Below are 20276 nucleotides of genomic sequence, written 5' to 3'. Positions count from 1 at the left end.
CACTCGGAGTATGTAAAAGTATTAATTATAATTATTAATTATAATGTATAATAAATAAAAACATTTTCTGAACGAAACATTTGACCGTAATTCACAATAGAATAATAATAATAATACAAAACTAGAAGATGACGTCATGAATATCAGGAAATCAAAAAAGAATAGAAATGCAAAGAAAAAGAATTAAACAAAAGAAAGAGAGAGAGAGAGGGAAGACTTGATTGTGTCATTTACGAATAAAATATTCAAAAAAAGGCGGAACAGAAAATACTTCTCATCTATTGAAAAGTACACCAGGGATTAAGAATACAGATGCACCTAAAAGAAATAAAAAAAAAACAATTCATGTAAGTACATGTACGTACTAAGTAAAAGTCCAGCCCACATTAATTAACTCCTCCCATATTAATTAAACAACCACGCCCATTTGGTAAAACTCACTTTCTGGTAGTGCAAAGATTGCTGGAGGTAACGAACTGAAATATTCATGAGCTAGTGCATCGTCAGCAGTAATTCTATTGGACGGAATTAGCTGAAGCAGTTTCATTGCCAAATCGCCGACTTTGGTTTTAGGATGAAGTCTAAAAATATAATCCAAACATTAAAAATAAATTATTTTTAATCTCACATAGGTGCTACTACTTCAAGACCAAGTGGGGGACACTGCTCGTATTGCTCCGGCCTATACTCAGGAAGATCAGTTACTCCTGGCCATGTTGTATTATTGGGGGTACCAAGAATCTAAATATGAGAGGGAGAGAGAGGGAGGCAGAGAGAGAGGGAGGGAGAGAGAGGGAGGGAGAGAGAGGGAGGGAGAGAGAGGGAGAGAGAGGGAGAGAGAGAGAGAGGGAGGGAGGGAGAGGGAGGGGAGAAAAAAAAAGCAGAAAGGAACGAGAGAAAGAGGAGGAAAGAAAGAGAGAGAGAGAGAGATAAGTTATAAAATGTACATTATGTACATTGCAAAAATGATACATATTTGTACACACATACATGTACATGTTTGGCTCCACACTGACAAGAATGTATTTGTTAACCAATCATGCATACACAAGTGTACACAAATATACATACACATACATGTAAAATTTGTAAATACATACATACACATATACACATGTACATGCATTCATACATACTATAATGTGTACACACAGACACAGTAAACGGAATGCAGTTTGGAGACTGAGAGACATTTTGCTAAAATAACATTTCATGTATCATTGCTAATTAGGAGAGGAATGTTCCTTTTACTCCAAACTTACGCTCCATATCCTGTTCAATTGATCATAGACGCCTTTTAGTCCAGGGAATAAAGGTTTGCCGGTCAGCATCTCCACAAATATGCACCCAACTCCCCTAGAGAAAGAGGAGTCAACTCATGAGGGAGAGTGCTTATTAGATAAAGGGATACATGGAAAGGATAGCACAGTGTCTAATTATCCCTTCAATGGAAGAAGGTAAACTAATTTTTCTTACATGTATCATAAAAATAATACTAAAACAATAGGCCAAGGACCCAAAAAGAAACGAGAGAGACAAGCCTTTAGTATTATAATATTGTTATTATTATATGAGGTAAGAAAGTGGAAAACATTATTATCATTGTTATTATTAGTATATTATTTTTGTTCTTACCACATATCAAGGGATGTGAAGTAATCGGTGGATCCCATGAGTACGTCAGGTGGTCGATACCACAGTGTCACGACTTCGTGAGAATACGTCTTAGTGGGGACGGACTTGGCACGGGCTAAACCAAAATCAGCCAATTTGAGTTCCCCATTGTGATTAAGGAGGATATTCTGAGGCTTGAGATCTCTGAGAAGAGGAAAAGATAAGAATCAAAACTATACACACAAGTTGCATTCAAGGTGATTATCAAATTATTGCTTATTATCTAAATTGTGTCGTGGCTTCCTCTCTTTTCTCTCCCCCTCTCCTTCTCTTAGGCCCATAAGACCAGACACTATGATTTTATTTCCTTAGGAATTAACCAGACTGTCTGTAGGAATTAACCAGACTGTCTGTTGGCTGCTTGCTCATTGAGTATACACACGAAGCACTCCCTCTCACACTTCAAAAGGGGGTAGCATTACACAAGAGGGGATCAGATTAACTCCAATACTACATGATGGACTATGTGGCTACATTGCAAGTACTGTAGATATGTATAGAATTATGTGAATGCATGTCACTTGGTTACCTGTGAAGTATTTTTCTTCTGTGACAGAAATTGAGGCCTCTTAGCAATTGAATGAGTAGTATTTTAACATTTCTTGGATCAAGGGGGCCAGGGTGCTTCTCCATGTATCTACTGAGGTCAGTATCCTGAGAGAGAGAGAGGGGGAGAAGGGAGAGAGAGGGAGAGAGAGGGATAGAGAGAGAGAGAGAGAGAGAGAGAGAGAGAGAGAGAGAGAGAGAGAGAGAGAGAGAGAGAGAGAGAGAGAGAGAGAGAGAGAGAGAGAGAGAGAAAAGGATAGAATGTCACAGTTATAGAATGTGACAACAACAAAGTCTTTCAAGGTATTTATAATTTGATTAGTTCGAGTTGTTCATGCCAGCAATCCTGCATACTTGACCATACCTGTCAATCTCATTAACACGATAATTTACACAACTCTCTCCCACACTCTCCTCTCTCTCTCTCTCTCTATCTATAGCCTTTTTAATCTGTCTGTCTGCACTTAATAATTAAATAGAACAAATACCATTGCTATTAATCTATGGTCTATATTTCTCTCCTCTTTCCTCAATTCTTGTACTAGTATATGCCTGTCAATGTTACTCACCACATATTCAAAGACAAAGGTAAGATTATTACTGGTATGAATGATGTCGTGCAGAATAACTATATTTGCATGTTTCAGTCCTTTTAGCAGTGATGCTATTATAGGAGAGAGATAGGGGAAAAGAAGAGAGAATTAAAGCTTTAAAAGAGCTCATTACCAAATGTCATTATACCTTCTCTAATTGCCGTGAATGGTGTTCCTTCCTCAGAATTGAGTCTAATCTCCTTAAGAGCAACATAATGGCCATTAGCTCTACAGGAAGGAGAAGAGAATAACATCTCATTTATTAATAATGGAGCGGCTAATAACTCTATTGACAGCTTATTAGTAATTGCCATTTTTGAATGTGATTGCATTAACTGTAAAGTGCCAATTTTTGGAAAAAACATACATGCACACTTTTTCCAAAAATTACTTTACAGAGCATGAGTATCTGAAATCCTAAATCAGGTTGACTTTTAAACGACCCGTCTTTATTACATTATCAGATATCATAAGTTAGTCTATACCAACACAGTGCATGTACTTGTCTCTCTATTCAACAACAAACAGGGATTAAGGAGAAGTTAAATTTTCCCAAAACCTCAAAGGCACAATAATAATGTTGATTCTTTTAATACAAACATGCTCCAGCCACTTACATGCTGATTCCCTTGTAAACTGTTGCATATGAGCCTTCGCCCAATGCCTCTAGCTTCTTGTAAGTTTCTAATCTGCCAAAAGGACTACCCAACTAGCAGGAGAAAGAGGGGGAGGAAGATAAAACAATATATAATTGTATTAAATTTTCGCATACGTGCAAGCACAAAAATGTAAACATTATGTAACCAATATTATGCACATATATGTACAATAGAATGCATCCTAAAAGTATGCATACGTACATGTACATGTGCATGTAAATGTATACGATGTGCATGTACATGTACATGTAAATGTATATGGTGCATGTACATGTACATATAAATGTATACGATGTACATGTACATGTATACGATGTACATACATGTATGCATGTACATGTAAATGTATACGGCGTACATGTGCATGTATTCTTACAGGTGACAATGGAGCGTTACTAGTAGAAAACCGCCTCTGATTAGGTAGTAATAAAGAATTACCAGTCCCTCCTCCAGCAACACTCCCAGTAGTGCTAGTGTGATTAATGAGAACTGCATTACTGATAGATCCTGTCGATCTAAAGGCAGGGATCGGTCGGACTATGTCAGGTTTGGGTCCTATAGCATCGTTTGATGACGAGGCAGTTATGGGTATGGAGTTACGCCTTAGCCCCGGAGGCTTTCCGCTAATGCTCTAGAATAATAAATAGTGATAAATACAAACTCACAAAGTTCAATTTACGTTGGCACAAATGAATAACTATAGTTTATAGTAGAGAGTACATGTAAATGAGTAAACAAACGATCAAGAGTAATCCCACAATATTTCAGTATATTTCAGTATACTCTCAGTATATTCACTTACTAATGAAACCGGCCTTGATCTTGACTTCTGTTTTGGCTCGTGCCTCGGTGACGGTGTGGGCTCTAAATAGAATCAAAAACATATTTAAAATTTTTTATTTACAAATCAAGGCAATAATAACCTCGCCTAAAATTTCATAGCAGTGAGCATAAAATTATAAAAATGCATACACCACACAAGAGAGCCCCAGCAGGAAGTGGCCTGACTACTACCATTAACCAATAATGAGATACTCATTAATATATAATGTCCAAAGTGAATACATACATGTACCTATTAGCCACTATATGCGCATATATACATATACATACATGTATTATGTCTATTGTTAATAGGATATATTACTTATATACAGTTAATGGGTACACTAATTGCATCCACTTGTATGTACATGTATCTACATTAGACTAATGCATATAATGTGTATGTGTGTATATATACAACACTATTGGCCAGCTGCATTTGTATGATCATGTGTAGGTAGATCAAAGTGACCAGAAGATATAGAAATGAGTACATGTAAAGCGATTGGGAAGCACATAAAAGGGGCTGTGAGTGTCTCAATGAATACTGTAAGTGCTATATAAAAGGTAAAGAAAAACTAGTAACTTGCCTCTTCTGGAAAAGCTTTCAGAGAGACGCCTTTTGAGCTGTTTCAGTTTGCTCTCTCTCCTTTGTAGCGTTGATACTTCGGCTATTGAGGAGAGAGGGAGGGAGGGAAGAGAGTGGGGGAGAGAAAGAGATGAAGGTGAAATAAAGTTGTATTACGATGGTATTTCTAAAATATTGTAATATATTCCTTTTCTCTTTCAAAGAATACATCAGAATCAATCATGCATAAAATCTCATGTATATTTACATAATATTAGTTCAGTATCATGAGTGCATTGTAATGCATGAATAACAGTTTGTCTATACTGCTTTCTATTATGATACACAGCAAGTCTTTTCAGTAATAACATGCAGCTGCAATGAACTCAGCCATTATTCCATTATTTTTAATATAAAAACTTTGTCTCTGACGTAAATATCCCCTTATCTCTCTCTTGTTATTCAGCTTCCTCTATTAATAAATTCATGTTTTCGTAGACTTGTTATTCAAGCAGCAAAAATAAACAAATTGCTAGGAATGGGTGGACAAACACTTGAATTTTACAAGTTAGTTACAATAAATGTTTCTTGTCTTAAAACAACAAAATTTAACCACGACTTAAAAGAGGGGGAGAGAGAGAGACATTAATTCATTCATTCATCCATTCTGTTGTCATAACAATCGATATACTATAATTTATTATAGTAAGTAGTAATTTGTATGAATACAAGTAGTAGTAGTAATACACTCTATTAATTATTCTGTTTACTTGTTAGTAATACAATGCAATATTTGTGTCGCTATCAAAACTATTGATTTAAAGATTGCATAATTTAAATTGTTTTTTTGGTAGAGAGGCTAAGAGTAAAAACAGAGAATAAAGAGAGAGAGAGAGAGAGAGGGGGGGAGAGAGAGAGGGAGAGAGATAGGGAGAGAGTATCAAAAGACAACACCATCGAGGAAAAAACAAAGGATTATGTCAACGTCTTCCAAAGGAAATGAGAGTGTAATCAAATGTCAAAGGATTCATGTGGTATGCAGTTGATAACTGGCTACACATTACCCTCTATAGGGAATTATTAGTGTGTACCGGTACATGTATAATTATGCAGATCTATGTGTGTTTTTGTGTCAGTATGTACATTAGAGTAGGAGGTATAATGTTAGTACAGGTAAAGTGTTTGCTTCCTTCTCATTTATATGTGTATTGGCAAACTGAGGCAACAGTAAAGCTTGCACGAGTTGAGAAGGCCAAGTGTACAACTACATGTATTGACAACAAAAGAATAATAACAAGTCAACAACAGCAAAAACAACAACAATGCTAAAACAAGCAGTTTAGCATTGTAAAACAAGAGAGAGAAGAGAAAGAAAGAAAGAGAGAGGTGACATAAAAACACAATTTCATTACTAATCTCGCTAATGTAATAGAAACAGTCTGATAGGACATGTAGACACATCAAAACAAGGTCAAAAACATTAGAAATAAGTATAATATATACATTTTTTAAATACAGGCGAAAATGATCGCTGTACAAATTCTACAAGATCACGCACAATGTCACAACAATGTCGTCACCTCATTAAATACACGTACATCAATGCTTCACTTACTTATTTCACCATTTTGTGCTGCGTACAATTCTTGTTCACCACCTGAGTGTCTCTTCATTGGGCTCAGGCTGTTACCTCTGGCCTGGTAGCCATTAACTTTTAAAGAGGTCTGAGTTGTGCTGACGCTAGATCTGCTCTCTTCACCATCTCCTTCTTCCTCCTCTTGCTTCTCTTCTATGAAAACTTCCAGCCCGCCATTAACACCACCTGAAGAACGCTTTCTGTAACTATTTTCTTCTACTCCTGGTCCTCCTTCAACCACTAGATCCATATGTTGCTTGATCTGCTGGCTATGGTAATCGTAGAAGACATTGTCCACAAACACGCTGTCAGTCGCCGCCATCCCTTCTAGTTAAGAATATTGTTATAAAAGAAAGACTCCCTTAGGTTGTAAGGTTTGCTCCGATCTACAGCCCTTTAATATTATCTGGTGTAGCTAATGGCTTTTAAAAGCTTTCTTGACAGTAATGTCCAAAGGAATTCGACTCAGACATACTGATAGATGAGGTCGTGGGTGGTGCTTTATCAGACAATCCTACCTCTTCCTTTTCTTCTCTGAGGCTTCTTGCAATTTGCATGCTCCTCTTGCTAAAAATAAAAACCAACACCTCTAAATATTTAAAATGTATACTTTGGAAAAGATATTACGATAATGCAAGACATTTCTATTGATTTTATAAATAATGCTGTTTTCTGCTGCTACATATAAAAGCACAATTATTCAGTTTTTACTGTATTAATGCTGTACTACATGCTTGTTGCATCAATATGGAATGAAATCATTTCCTACACATTTTTATAAAGGTCAACAGACTGTGGATGGCAACAGTACTCTATCACTGGAGTGGCATCAGCTTTCAGTTTGTGGCTTCAAAGAAAATACCCTTGCCATACTAAGCCATATCCATATTTGCTGAATGTACAACTAACTCAAGCATTGCTGCAATGAGGGAGTGTTATAATGCCGGTTTGCTTCACTGCACAAGTATGCAGGTACAAATTAACACAAGTTTAATATTATAACAATCATCAAATTCCAGAAAAATCATTATTAAAATCAACACTAATAACAGTCCAATAAATATCATGTCATTTTCCCTATCAGACTCTCCAGTCTTGCATCTGGATTGCATTCAAAATACGAGTAGACAAAAGCATGCGATATCTGGGAATACAGCTCAAGCGTGATTTCCTCATCTTTCAAACTCTTTAGAAACTGCCGATGAGCTTGCTCCAGTTTCAAGAGCAGCTCTTGTCTTCTGGATTCCAATGACTCCATCATCTCCTGCTCGTTCAATATGGCCTCTCTCAATCTCTTAGCCTTCTCCAGCTCCATTACCCTCTCCTTGTACTCAGTCCCAAAGTAATGCTCAATGTAATCATAGTCCTGTTCATCCCAGAGGTCTACCGTGTTCATGTAGTCCGATATAACTGCTGCCTTGTACATGTAGAGTAATTGCTTTAGTTGGACGTCTTTGCGTAGTTTCTCAAGTCTTTTCATAGTTTCTAGTCTCTTTGCTTCCTTTCGCTCATAGTCCCTGATCTCCCTCTCCAGTTCTTCTCTTTCTCTCAGTTTCCTGTCTTCTTCAGCCTTTTTCTTGGCCTGTTAGTTAATAATGATAATAATAATAGTGGTATCATTATCATCATTGCGTAATATCATCATACTTCTCTTTCTAGTCTTTTCTTTTCCATTATTTGTGCCATCTGTTGCTCAATGCCTTGTGTCACTGACAATTCAAGATTCCTGTTTCTCTCTTCTTTATCATCATCGTCATCACTTTCTTCAAGTTGCTGTATCAACACATGTTGTATGTGCAATTACATACTACTGACTAACCATGTCTCCTTTCTTCTTCTTCTTCATAGATCGCTCTTTCTTCTTGGCCTTTCTCTTCCTTGCTCTCTCCGATTCATCTCCACTCTCTCCTATTAAGAGGTATCAGAATTATTAGCATGTACATGTACAAACAAGAGTTGTATAAAATACCTTCATCACTGCTTGAGGCTTCAGATGACTCCGAATCACCTTTCTTGGATTTGCCTATACAATTGGGAAATTTAAAGTTGCTCAAAATTTTGACGAAAAATACCCTGTACTGTAGCACAGGGTGTCTCATCAAAAATGATAAAAAATGACTAGATGAGATAAATTTTACATTATATTCATGTTGTGTAGAAAGTTTGAGTTGATTCTGATTATAATTGAATTTTTTTACAAATTTAAAGGTTTCAAAAATTATTAATCAAAAATGGCTCAAGGAGAATTCTCCAGCAATTAGTAACATTAAAAATTGACCCCATATGCCAGTCCAAGTAATAATAATAATAATAATAATAATAATAATAATAATAATAATAGTAATAATAGTACATGCAACAGTTACATGTACTGTACATGTACCTTTCTTTTTATTCTTTTTCTTCTTCTTCTTCTTCTTCCTTGATTCACCAGAGTAGCTCTCAATACTACTGCCTGATTCATCACTCAAATCACTGGCAGATCCTCTTTTTGTCTTCTTTTTCTTCTTCTTCTTCTTCTTTTTCTTTTTCCTCTTAGAGTCGCTATAGCTATCCTCATCAAGACTCGTAGCAGCAGATTCCTCACCACTCGCATTCTTCTTCTTCTTCTTTTTCTTCTTCTTTCGTCGTTTCTTTATTATTTCTTCAGAAGAACTATCAGAAGACTCTTCTCCGCTCTCCCCAGATGCTTTCTTCTTCTTCTTTCGTTTTCGTTTCTTCTTTTTCTTTGATTCTTTAGAACTATCAGCAGAGGACTCGCTGGAGGAGCTTGAGTATTTTTTCGCTTTCTTTCGTTTGCGTCGTTTCTTTTTTGACTTCTTCTCGCCATCAGTAGAATCATCACTTGAGCTTGTAACATACTTCTTTTTCTTCTTTCTCTTTTTACGTTTTTTCCTTGATACTTCAGAGGAATCCTCTTCACTTGAGGTATCAGAAAGGTTTTGTCTCTTTCGTTTCTTACGTCGTTTTTTAGCTCTCTTGTCGTCTGATTCAGAATCACTGTCACTGCTATCGCTGGAGCTACTACTGTGCTTACCTTTTCTTTGAGATCTTTTTGATTTCCGGCTTGTTGCTTTTGATTTTGATTTCATTTCTCTTTTCTGCTTCTTTTTTCTAACTTTTGATGTCCCGCCCAACCCATCAGCAGTTCCTCCTTCCTCGGAAGAGCCAGATTCAAATGAACTCGAATCAGAGGAATCAGAATCAGAATCACTAGAGTCAGAATCAGAATAATCAGAATCAGAGGAATCAGAGTCAGAGGAATCAGAATCAGAGGAATCAGAATCAGAATCTGAGGAATCAGAATCTGAATCATCTGAATCTGACATTTCAGAGCTTGAAGCATCATCACCAACAGCTCTCTTTATTTTTCGTTTTAGTTGCCTCCTCTTCTTTTTCCTTATTGATTTCTTCTTATGAGTAGAGCTATCATCATCATCATCACTGCTGCTCTCATCACTGCTGCTGTCTGATGTATCCCTACTTCTTCTCTTTTGCCTCCTTCTCTCTTTCCTTCTCTTTACCTTTCTCCTCTTGGTATCTTCAGAGTCATCATCACTTCCTTCATCACTTTCTTCATCTTCATCGTCCGAATAATCTCTCCCTTTTCTTTTTGACTCTTTCTTCTTCTTCTTCTTTTTCTTTCTTTTACTTTTGTAGTCATCATCATCACTCTCACTCTCTTCATCTTCATCGTCTTCGTCTGAATAGTCTTTCTTGTGTCGCTTTTTCTTCTTCTTCTTTTTCTTTTTCTTACTCTTTCCTCCTTTCTCCTCACTCTCACTCTCACTCTCCTCATCTTCGGAATCCTCTGAGTCCTTTCTTCTACGCTTTTTCTTCTTTTTCTTCTTCTTCTTCTTTCTTTTTCCTTCTTTATTTTCATCATCATCATCATCACTTTCATCTTCCTCGTCATCGGAAGATGCTCTCCTCCGTTTCTTCTTCTTTTTCTTTTTCTTCTTCTTTTTACTAGTTTCACCATCACCACTGTCATCATCATCATCATCTTTGGAATCTGTTACATATTTCTTCTTTTTCTTTTTCTTTTTGCTTCTCCTAGTCCCGCCATCTTCATCATCTTCATCTTCGCTGTCGGAGCCTTCGGAGTCGTTTCGACGTTTCTTTTTCTTTTTCTTCTTCTTTTTCTTTCCCCTCTCTCCTTCTTCTTCCTCTTCCTCTTCTGACTCTGTGTCTCCTTTACGTCGCTTCTTCTTCTTCTTTTTTCTTTTCTTCCTCTTACCATCATCATCATCATTGCTATCATCATCATCTTCTTCGCTCTTTCCCTTTTTCTTTTTTCGTTTCTTTCTCTTCTTTCTCTCCTTCTCATCTAATCCATCCTCCTCAGATGACTCCCCTTCCTCTCCTTTCTTCTTCCTTTTCTTCTTCTTCTCTTTTTTCCGTCTCTTTCTACCTGATCTGCTGCTCTCAAGTTCGCTTGATCTCTCAATATGCTTGATATCTCTTTTAGCTTGCCTCAGTATCAACTGTGCCTCTTTGTCGGTATACACTTTGATGCCTTTACTCCTTAGCCTTTCCTCAATGATCTCTCTCTGTGACCTATCAACAAGTGACCCTTGTCTCATGGCCAGTTCTATTTCGCTGTTAGTAATTCCAAATGTATCCAGTTCAGACGTACTAATGATGTATGTTCCTGTTATCTCACCTTCAGAGCTGATAGTGGCTGCACAGAGTCGACCTTTTGGGTCTTTAAAGAAAATCTTTTCGGTCGTGTTTGATAGAAACTCTCTCCATTTTCTTTGCCGGGCAGAAAATGAGAGTTCTTCTTCGCTCTCTTCTGTGAGTACTGAGAGGTGAGGGAACCATGTTCCTTCTCCTAGCCTTTTTCGTAGGAGCTCACTCTGCCTTAATCTTAAAATATTACCTATAAGGAACAAGACAAAGAAATCATTGTTATTATTATATTTCTATTTGCTGTTGTCGCTGTTGCTGCATAATCATTAGTAAATGCTTACGTTCTTTATCTTTAATCATCTCTCCAACTTGGTTCAGTGTGGTATCGATTAGGTTCGTCATATAAAATGCCAGCTGCTGCTGGAAGGATTCAAACTGTGACCCTGCTATCACCAGATCTGGGAACGGGTTATCCTTCCGCATCCTCTCTCTCTTATACCTTGCCCTTCTCTTTGCTGATCTTTTGCAGTCAAGAGGCTGCACTTCGTATAGAGAGTTAAAATATCCTTTAAACATAAGCTCTGATGTACTATACACCATTGAGTCATCATGATATTGATATGGTGCTGCTTCTCCATCTGATGAAGAAAAGGCAGAGTCATAATGACTTGATACCCTATGACTACTTTGTGATGAGAATAACAATCGGTCTTTTGGATAAAACCGACCAGCTGTCCTCTTTGCTCTCTTTGGATTGAAAAGATGCTGATATACTCGTCTTTTTGATCGTCCATAACTAGATAATTGACTCAAATCAATGAGAGAGAGGGTGGCTTTCCACTTGAGGTTCCTACTATCCTGGGCCTCTTGGATTCTTGCTGGAGATGGAAGGACTATTTCGCTAGTAGTCTTATAAAAGTACTGCTTAGTGCCATACTGATAGGAAGATTGGGTCATCTTGAGTGAGAATTGATAAGGGCCCTCTATGAGAAGTGTAGACAGAGGAAGATGCGAGGACGTGACATTTCTTTTCCTTGAAGGTTTTACTTCCCTAGCCAAAGGAACAGTACCTCTTTTCTCTTGAAATACTGACGTTACAGGTGCAGGGAATTGTGATGGGATTTCTACAGTGCAAAGTTTGACATCTTCTTGGACTGGAGGAGGTTCTTCCATTGTAGGCATGCATATAGCATTGTCAATAGGTTCTTTTTTAATGTGAGTGATATTAATAGTAGTCAGTAATGTTGTTTGCTGCAGGTTAGTAACAACTACTGGGTTTGGTTTTGCTTCGTTTTTAGCATCAAATGATTGTGTATTTACAGGATTGACCCATAGAGGTGGGGGGAGAGAAGGAGGAGGAGGGAGAGGAGGAGCAGTCATACAAACAGGAGCTGGTGGAGGAGGAAGAGGGTGATGAATGGTGACCGGAAAAAAGGAGAACGTTTTCTTTGTTCGAACTTTACGCGGTAAAAATGATTTTCTTAGTGTGAATGCACTTGTATGTCCAAGTGGAAATTTATCCCAACTAACATCTTGCTTATTTTTACCTGCAAAAAGACATAATCACCATAGAATGAAATAAATGCTTTACCTGGTAGGTATCTTTTATGCAATTTTGGTAGCATAAATTTCTTGTAATTCCCATCAGTGACAGTTGATTGTGTTGCAGCATTGCTCAATGGTGGAAGCTTAATATTGGATTTTTCTTGAAGCCAAACACCATCAAAGTGGTTATCATTAGGTGAAGCAGCTCTGAGTTGCAGGGACTGGATTTTATAGGTTGCTTGGCCGGCTCCATGAGACTTTCTTTGATCTGTGCTAAGCATTGCTGTTGAGGAGTAGCTCCAGTTTCTCTCACTCTGCAAAGTGTGAGTCAATACTCACAATTTAACAGCAGGAAACTTGATTGGAATTAAACTGTCCTTAGATTCACACTTCACTATTTTGTATGAAACACGTGATAATTAATAGTTACGAGGCGATCCTAGACTAGTAACCGGGAGTATACGATAACGCACTCGGGAAGATGATTAAGTCTCGTAAACTACTAGAATACTGAGGATTACTAATTCTTTACAATGTCCGCAAACATGAATGGCGACATCATGAAAGCTGTTATTTTAATTGGAGGGCCTCATATAGGTAGATATTACGAACATTATACTTCATTTCCACAATATCTATCTCCTCTTAGGTACACGTTTTCGCCCGCTCTCATTTGAAGTCCCAAAGCCTCTGTTCCCTGTTGCTGGTTGCCCCATGATACAGCATCACATTGAGGCCTGCCTTAAAGTAAGAAAAAATGAAATAACATCAAATTAATATTGAATACTTCATGAGAATGTGTTGGAGCCATTTCTTCTTTATTTGCATTATTAGTTTAGGAGAATAGCCACACCCATTGTAATTAAATTTTAATTAATTATTGTTATGTGTAATGATTATTATTGTTTCTAGTTTCCAAGTATCAAGGAGATATTGATCATTGGGTTCTATCAGAGGTCAAGAGAAATGACACGATTCCTCTCTGAACTTCAGAGAAAGCACAACATTACCATTAGGTATGGAAGACTCTGAGAAAATAATTATTGCAATTAAATATATGCACTTAAATTTTGAGCCCCATTTTTGTTAGGACCGATTCAGATTTTTTACTGATTCCTTTCAAATTTTTATCAGGTATCTCCAAGAGCATTGCCCACTGGGTACTGGAGGCGGCCTCTATCATTTCAGGGATCAGATACTCAGTGGGGGAGTCTCGTCTTTTTTTGTATTTAATTCCGACGTGTGCTGTGACTTCCCCGTCAAAGAAATGTACGCCTTTCACAAAGAGACTAAAGGCTGTGTGATATTAGGAACCAAAGTAGAGAAGGAAGAGCGAGAAGGAGAGTTATTATTATAGTTTCTTGTTAGGCGAATGAATCTCAGTCAGTCCATTATGGCTGTATTGTAGAGGATCCTAAAACTCACAAAGTTAGTGAAATGGTTTCCTTATTAGTATTCATCTTGTTCCTGTTATTCATTCATTGTAGGTTTTGCATTATGTGGAGAAGCCAGAGACTTTTGTGAGTGATCTCATCAACGCTGGTGCTTATTTATTCACTCAAGATATATTTCAATTGCTTGGAGATGCTTTCCAATGTAACTATAATGAAATGAATGGGTAAGGCATAGAGCCAATGTAATTACTGTTTACTGTAGTTGACGTAAAGTTTCATAGGACTATATACCCAAGGCCATAGCCCATGGTTTTTTTCCAAAAAATGGCTCCGAAATCACCCCAAATTTTTATTACATTTTCTGATACATATTGATGTCCTTATGCTATGTAGAAAGTTTGAGCTGATTCCGACTTAAAATTTTCCAGTTATGAGCATTTTAAGAAAATGCCAAAATTTTGAAAAATACCCAAGGCTATAGCCCATGTTTTTCCCAAAAAATGGCTCCGAAATCACCCCCAATTTTTATTACATTTTCTGATACATATTGATGTCCTTATGCTATGTAAAAAGTTTGAGCTGATTCCGGCTTAAAATTTTCGAGTTACAGCCATTTTAAGAAAATGCCAAAATTTTGAAAAATACCCAAGACTATAGCCCATGTTTTTCCCAAAAAATGGCTCTGAAATCACCCCCAATTTTTATTACATTTTCTGATACATATTGATGTCCTTATGCTATGTAGAAAGTTTGAGCTGATTCCGACTTAAAATTTTCAAGTTATGAGCAGTTTAAGAAAATGCCAAAATTTTGAAAAATACCCAAGGCTATAGCCCATGGTTTTTTTTCAAAAAATGGCTCCGAAATCACCCTTAATTTTTATTACATTTTCTGATACATATTGATGTCCTTATGCTATATAGAAATTTTGAGCTGATTCCAACTTAAACTTTTCAAGTTGTGAGCATTTTAAAGATATGCTATTGTCTAAAAAATACAATAGTTTATGTTCTTTTCTCTTCTCCCTTTATCTTCCTCACCCTCTCTCTCTTTCTCTCAGTACTCATGATAGTTGCGATGCTATTGATCTTGAACGTACAGTGTTAAAAAAGCTTGCTGCAGGCGGTAAACTGTACCTTTTCATGAACACAGGTTTCTGGAGCCAATTCAAGACAGCTGGGTTAGTCAGCTTTTCACTTGATCATACAATAAATACCCACTCCCCTTCTCCTCTGCCTATAGCAATGCTATATATGCTAACAAGCTTTATCTCTCCCTTTATCGTAAAGCTGATCATTTCCTGGAGCGTTTGGCATCAAGCAATGATGATATTGAGTCACCAGTTATCATTGGAGATGTGAGAATACACTCAACAGCAGTAGTGCACCCAACTGCAGTGGTATGACAATTAAAGACTACTACTATACAATGTGTCAGTTTCTCTCTCTATAGTTGGGTCCCAATGTATCAGTAGGGCCTGGTGTTACAATCGGTGCTGGTGCGAGGATTAAAGAAGCCATTATACTTGACAGAGCTGAAATTAAAGTCAGTCCTGACTTACCTCCACTCTGCCATTCTCTTCTCTTTGTGTAGGAACACAGTTGCATATTGCATTCGATTGTAGGATGGGAGTGTGAGCTAGGGGCGTGGTCACGTGTGGAGGGTTACCCATCTGATCCTAATCCGAATGATCCATTTGGTAACGTTCCTAAGGAATCACTTTTTAATGAAGACGGGCGACTCAATCCATCTATTACCATATTAGGTATGTTATCTAGTGATCATTATGACTCAAAATTTTATAAAAAATAATTTTTAAGGTCAAGGGGTTCGTATTGATTCTGAAGTGATGATTTTAAATTCAATTGTGCTGCCGCATAAAGATATTGGATCTTCTTACCGGAATCAAATCATAATGTGATCATTTGCTGCAATAGCCTATACTTTCTCATCTCTTTTTTTTCTCATTGGCTGTCAGCAACTTGTTCATTTTATAACAAAAATGTAAAAAAGGTTTTTGAAAACATTTTGGACGGAATAAAGTTGTTAAAATAATTGTAAAAAATATTTTTAAAAATATATAAATAATATAATTGCAAGTTTCGGTGATAAATAATATATTGCACACAGAAATTTTATAATTAATAATTTGATGTTTGGAAACATAATGTCAATACCTTATTGGGGATGTCAGATATGTTCATAGTCATTGTCTGATTCTTGTAATATAGCTGGTTCACGTGTGACAACTCTTACCAACCTCCTCAGTCTCTTGATGCTGTACCTTGATCTGCTCTCTCCTCCTGACCTCTCCAGCAATGGAGACTCTTCATCATGATTCTGTAATCCACTCAGTTCTATCTCAGTTGCACTGCTTCTCCTTTCTTCATCAACTTTGTTCTCGGGCGCTAAAAGGTCCTTGCTCTGATTTGTCTCAGATTTGCTTTGTGTGAACATGTCAAAAACCTTCACAAGGTCTCCGCTCAGGTACCAGCCGATGAGTGTGATTGCGAAACCTGGTACAAAGGTCATATAGTTTGTAGCGTGACCTCTTTTGTCGTAAAAGAAGCTACCAACAAAGCCCCAGGTTGTGAAATAGAGTATGTTGATGGCTACGGCAATGGAAACACCAAAAATGAATCGTCTTCTCTTTGCCCTGTTCCTCCATGTTCCACTTTTATAATTAGCCAGTGAAGTGCTTGTTAGGTGGAAGTATATAGCATTACCAATCCAGAGGGCAATTATTGAGAGACCAAGATACATTAGGACTACCAAGTAACTGAACGGATTATAGAAAAGATCAAAAAAGATGATTAGTAACAAGTACATCACAGTGTGTGGCATTGAGAAAAGCAGCCAAAACACAAGTACTTGTGCTATAATATTAAGCTTTCCTCGATGAATGCAGGAGCAAAAAAGAGGAAAAACATTGAAAAAATCCGGTCTTTTTCTTAACCTAAAACAGACAATCAAACCATGTGGTATGCTGAACAGGAGTGCTATTCCTAGCAGTAATACTTGGAATATAGTGAGACAGTATCCACCATCATTAGTCCCCACTAACATACCACAGCCAGTCAGTATTGAAGTGACAATGAATGAGTAAAAGAAAGCACTGTTGATCTGATCCGAGTTAATATATGCATAGATCCTCCTATAGAACCTCTTCCTGTACTTGTATATCAGCATAAAGAGGATGAGCTGGAATAAGAAATAGGACGTGAAGAAGCCAATGTGACGGATGAGTACTATAGGAGAGTTTTTAAGGAGAGGATAAGGTGCTGCATAGCCAATTGCTTGATCATTTGAGTATACAAGCCATGGCAAGGCATGTGCTTTGATGGCATAGCCTTGTAGCTATTGAAAGAGAAAAAGGGAAGAGGTTATCATTTATGAATTGTGCAAAAGTGAGTAAAGTTATGATAAATATTGGAGGTGAGATGATAACTTCAGAACAAATTTGATTTGATAATGACAGAGTAGATTTTACAATTCTCAATGCTCTTAATATTTTTAGGTATAAAAGATGTATAAAATTACCTTCTCAGTAAGTGTGAAAAGAGCTTGATCAATTGTAGAGTACTTTTGGGCAAAAGTTGCAATATTATCAATTCCATTAGTATTTGATACATAATCGAATTGATAAAGATTTGACGTAGAGCACCAACTGCAAGGAAACTGCTTGGTAGTTATGCAATTTAAGATGTCTTCCTCTGAGCCACCAAGAGTAAAATTAATGCTGATTCTCTTTTCAGTATTACCACCGATCATGAAAGGGCAGATATTAAGAGTTCGGTATATATTGTCTTCCACAATGAGTGGTATACGGCCCCAAAGGAACTCTCTCTCTACAAGGCAACTGTTTGCAGGGCATATCGATGAATCGAGATTGCAATTATCACCTGACCAGCAATTGCAGCCATCATTAGCCGAGCAGTTTTTATTTAATGGGATGCAGAGGTTGTACTTGACCCTCACAGAGTGTGGGGGTCTCTCTTGATTGGTGAAGAATGCTCCTGCAAGCCTTCTTAAAGTGACACAGTCCCCTGCTAGAGCATTTTCTAATATTGCTGAAACAAGGTAATGGTCATCTTGACTGGACTGACAGCTGTTGCTATTTGCTGTGTAGAGAAGGAAAGAGAAGAGCAAAATCATCAAGGACAACATTTCTGCATAGTTTGCTTGTCCATCAAGTAGGAGGTATTATTATTTATTAATGTTACTTTTTTGTAAAACGTTAAAATAGGAAAGAATAAGCATGCTTAAATGTGGACAAAACTATTAAGATAGAAAGTTCATTGGTCTTTATTTTCAACCATTGACATTTCTTCAGGCATAGAAGGTAATGTTCTTTTAAACTTTCTATTAATCTTTGGTGTCAGCCCATCAGCTTTTATTTGCATCCTTATGGCAGCCATTGATCCAGGCTTCTGAAAATTATCTTCAACAAGCTGTGTAATGGTCAGCCCTCGTCCTCCTTCCCCTTTTCCTTCTTGTGTTGCACTATCAAAGGAACGTCTTGTTAATATGTCATTCTCAGAGCTTGTGGTCAGATCTATTCCAAGTTTATCGAGCGCCTCCTCTGAACTTGTTTTGTGACGAAGTGACTTAAGCAGTGGGGATCCTTTTGCATCAAGGCTACCGATTGATCCTCTGTGCATTTTGATGCTGTCATTTGCTGGTATCATCAACTGATCCTTTTTCTTTTTTGGCATCATTTTTGCTTTTGGAGGCGAAATATCTGTAATTTTTATTTCTGGAGCAGCGTCTATGAGATCATCTTCATGGTGCAGACCATTCATATATGGAGTGGTAGAGTTTTGTTCAAGTGTTTTGATTGCTTTCTTTAATTGGTCTATCTCTTTTTCTTGCTCTTTAATGAATTGCTCATTTTTGGTATCAGCTTCTTTGGTTGCTCTCTTTCTCTCTTCAGCTAATGCTTTGTTGTGCTGCTCGTGAATCTGCTTCAGTTTGTCTTGCAGCACTCTAAGCTGGTTTTCTAATGCTGCTATGCGTAGAAATGGTTTCTCTGATTCCTATGATGACAATGAAGAGTTTGTACATAATATAAGGACATATTCTCTTACTCTAACTCCAGCTGCTTGAAGGATTGTTACAGCTTCATGTTGTCTTTCCTCTTTTGCAATGTCCAGTGCAGTTTTACCATTCTATTGTATGCAAGCAAAGGAATGTCCATTTGATTATTGGTGGACTTACAGTTGTTTCCATGTTAATGACAGCTCCTTCTTTAATCAGTAGCTCTAACACAGAAGTGTTCCCTTTCCACGCTGCTACATGCAAAGCAGTAAAACCATACTAAAACAAAAAAAATAGGACATAACTACCATATGTTAGTACCCTTAAACTAACTGTGTTGGTTGCATTAATGTCTAAACCAATAGCAATCAGTGCTCTTGCAATTTCATAATGTCCATTGTAACAAGTGGACATCAATGCTGTCCAGCCTTCCTTGCTCCTTGCTTTATCGTAAGCTCCCATTGCCAGTAGATACAATACTATTGAGAGATGACCTTCAGCACTTGCTTCATGGAGTGGTGTGAATCCTCGCTGTGTAAAACAAGGAAGAATATGGGTTTAATCTTAAATTCTGGCATGCTTACTTTTGAGGTGCAATTAATATCCAGTACTTCCATTCGCAGGATGACAGAGACACATTGAAGTTGCCCATAGTGGCTGGCTAAGTGTAAGCAGTTTCGTCCATGCTGAGAAGAAAAAAAGAATAAAGTAATTCATGGTGTGTGTTTGTGATGTCTTTGATGTTATCAACATTTTACTGATATTCATATACTGAGAAATGAGTATAGTCCTTTTGATGTTGTTGTTCTATAGTGTACTGCATCTAATTTAAGTGTTTTTGTTGCATATTAGTTTATCATAAACTCTACACTATATATTATGAGTGTATTAATAGGATTCTTACCCTATCAAGTGTACTGGTAGCTACAGCAGATCCTTTCTCCCCCAATATTCTCTCAAGCTCTTTGCTGTAGCCTTTCCTAGCTGCTATGAGCAACTCGTTAGTGACAGGGGAGGCACAGCCTCTGTTAGAATCTGGGAGCAGGCGGTTTGAAAGCTCATTAGATTGTGCCACTGGTGTACCAGGTCTGGGACTTGCAGACATTTTTTTTGCTTTTGGATTTGTGTGCAGAGATATGGAGGGCGGTGCTCATTATATCGTCA

The 20276-nt window shown here is 37.3% G+C and overlaps 4 protein-coding genes across 4 annotated transcripts; 1 reads left to right on the top strand and 3 right to left on the bottom strand.

The window, feature by feature from the left end:
- Positions 1–46: 46 nt before the first annotated feature.
- On the bottom strand, positions 47–7011 carry LOC100640065 (cyclin-dependent kinase 14-like). Its single transcript, XM_020005376.1, has 13 exons — positions 6481–7011; positions 4888–4968; positions 4275–4336; positions 3849–4103; positions 3431–3522; positions 2962–3041; positions 2790–2884; positions 2204–2328; positions 1636–1818; positions 1263–1356; positions 629–741; positions 442–581; positions 47–318 (listed from the first exon to the last, which is right to left on the bottom strand). Exons 1-13 carry the CDS (start codon positions 6821–6823, stop codon positions 275–277), a joined length of 1707 nt encoding a protein of 568 aa, XP_019860935.1. The 5' UTR covers positions 6824–7011; the 3' UTR covers positions 47–274.
- Positions 7012–7451: 440 nt separating this feature from the next.
- On the bottom strand, positions 7452–13083 carry LOC100633031 (trichohyalin-like). Its single transcript, XM_011411288.2, has 7 exons — positions 12728–13083; positions 11478–12683; positions 8885–11386; positions 8471–8524; positions 8321–8409; positions 8149–8274; positions 7452–8083 (listed from the first exon to the last, which is right to left on the bottom strand). Exons 1-7 carry the CDS (start codon positions 12960–12962, stop codon positions 7565–7567), a joined length of 4731 nt encoding a protein of 1576 aa, XP_011409590.2. The 5' UTR covers positions 12963–13083; the 3' UTR covers positions 7452–7564.
- Positions 13084–13167: 84 nt separating this feature from the next.
- On the top strand, positions 13168–16208 carry LOC100632904 (mannose-1-phosphate guanyltransferase alpha-A-like). Its single transcript, XM_003383348.3, has 11 exons — positions 13168–13278; positions 13331–13428; positions 13594–13697; positions 13816–13999; positions 14050–14109; positions 14169–14299; positions 15136–15255; positions 15318–15474; positions 15528–15620; positions 15669–15840; positions 15896–16208. The coding sequence occupies exons 1-11, from the start codon at positions 13215–13217 to the stop codon at positions 15994–15996; spliced, it is 1284 nt and encodes a 427-aa protein (XP_003383396.2). The 5' UTR covers positions 13168–13214; the 3' UTR covers positions 15997–16208.
- Positions 16209–18278: 2070 nt separating this feature from the next.
- Positions 18279–20254, bottom strand: LOC105316422 (ankyrin-1-like). Its single transcript, XM_011411287.2, has 6 exons — positions 20017–20254; positions 19697–19798; positions 19446–19643; positions 19293–19391; positions 19163–19243; positions 18279–19111 (listed from the first exon to the last, which is right to left on the bottom strand). Exons 1-6 carry the CDS (start codon positions 20215–20217, stop codon positions 18371–18373), a joined length of 1422 nt encoding a protein of 473 aa, XP_011409589.1. The 5' UTR covers positions 20218–20254; the 3' UTR covers positions 18279–18370.
- Between the last annotated feature and the right edge of the window lie 22 nt (positions 20255–20276).

The sequence above is a fragment of the Amphimedon queenslandica genome, unplaced genomic scaffold (assembly GCF_000090795.2).
Source record: "Amphimedon queenslandica unplaced genomic scaffold, v1.1 AMPQUscaffold_13511, whole genome shotgun sequence".
Lineage (NCBI taxonomy): Eukaryota > Metazoa > Porifera > Demospongiae > Haplosclerida > Niphatidae > Amphimedon > Amphimedon queenslandica.
Note: the sequence above shows the minus strand (reverse complement) of the source record. Positions and strands in the feature narration are given on the sequence as shown.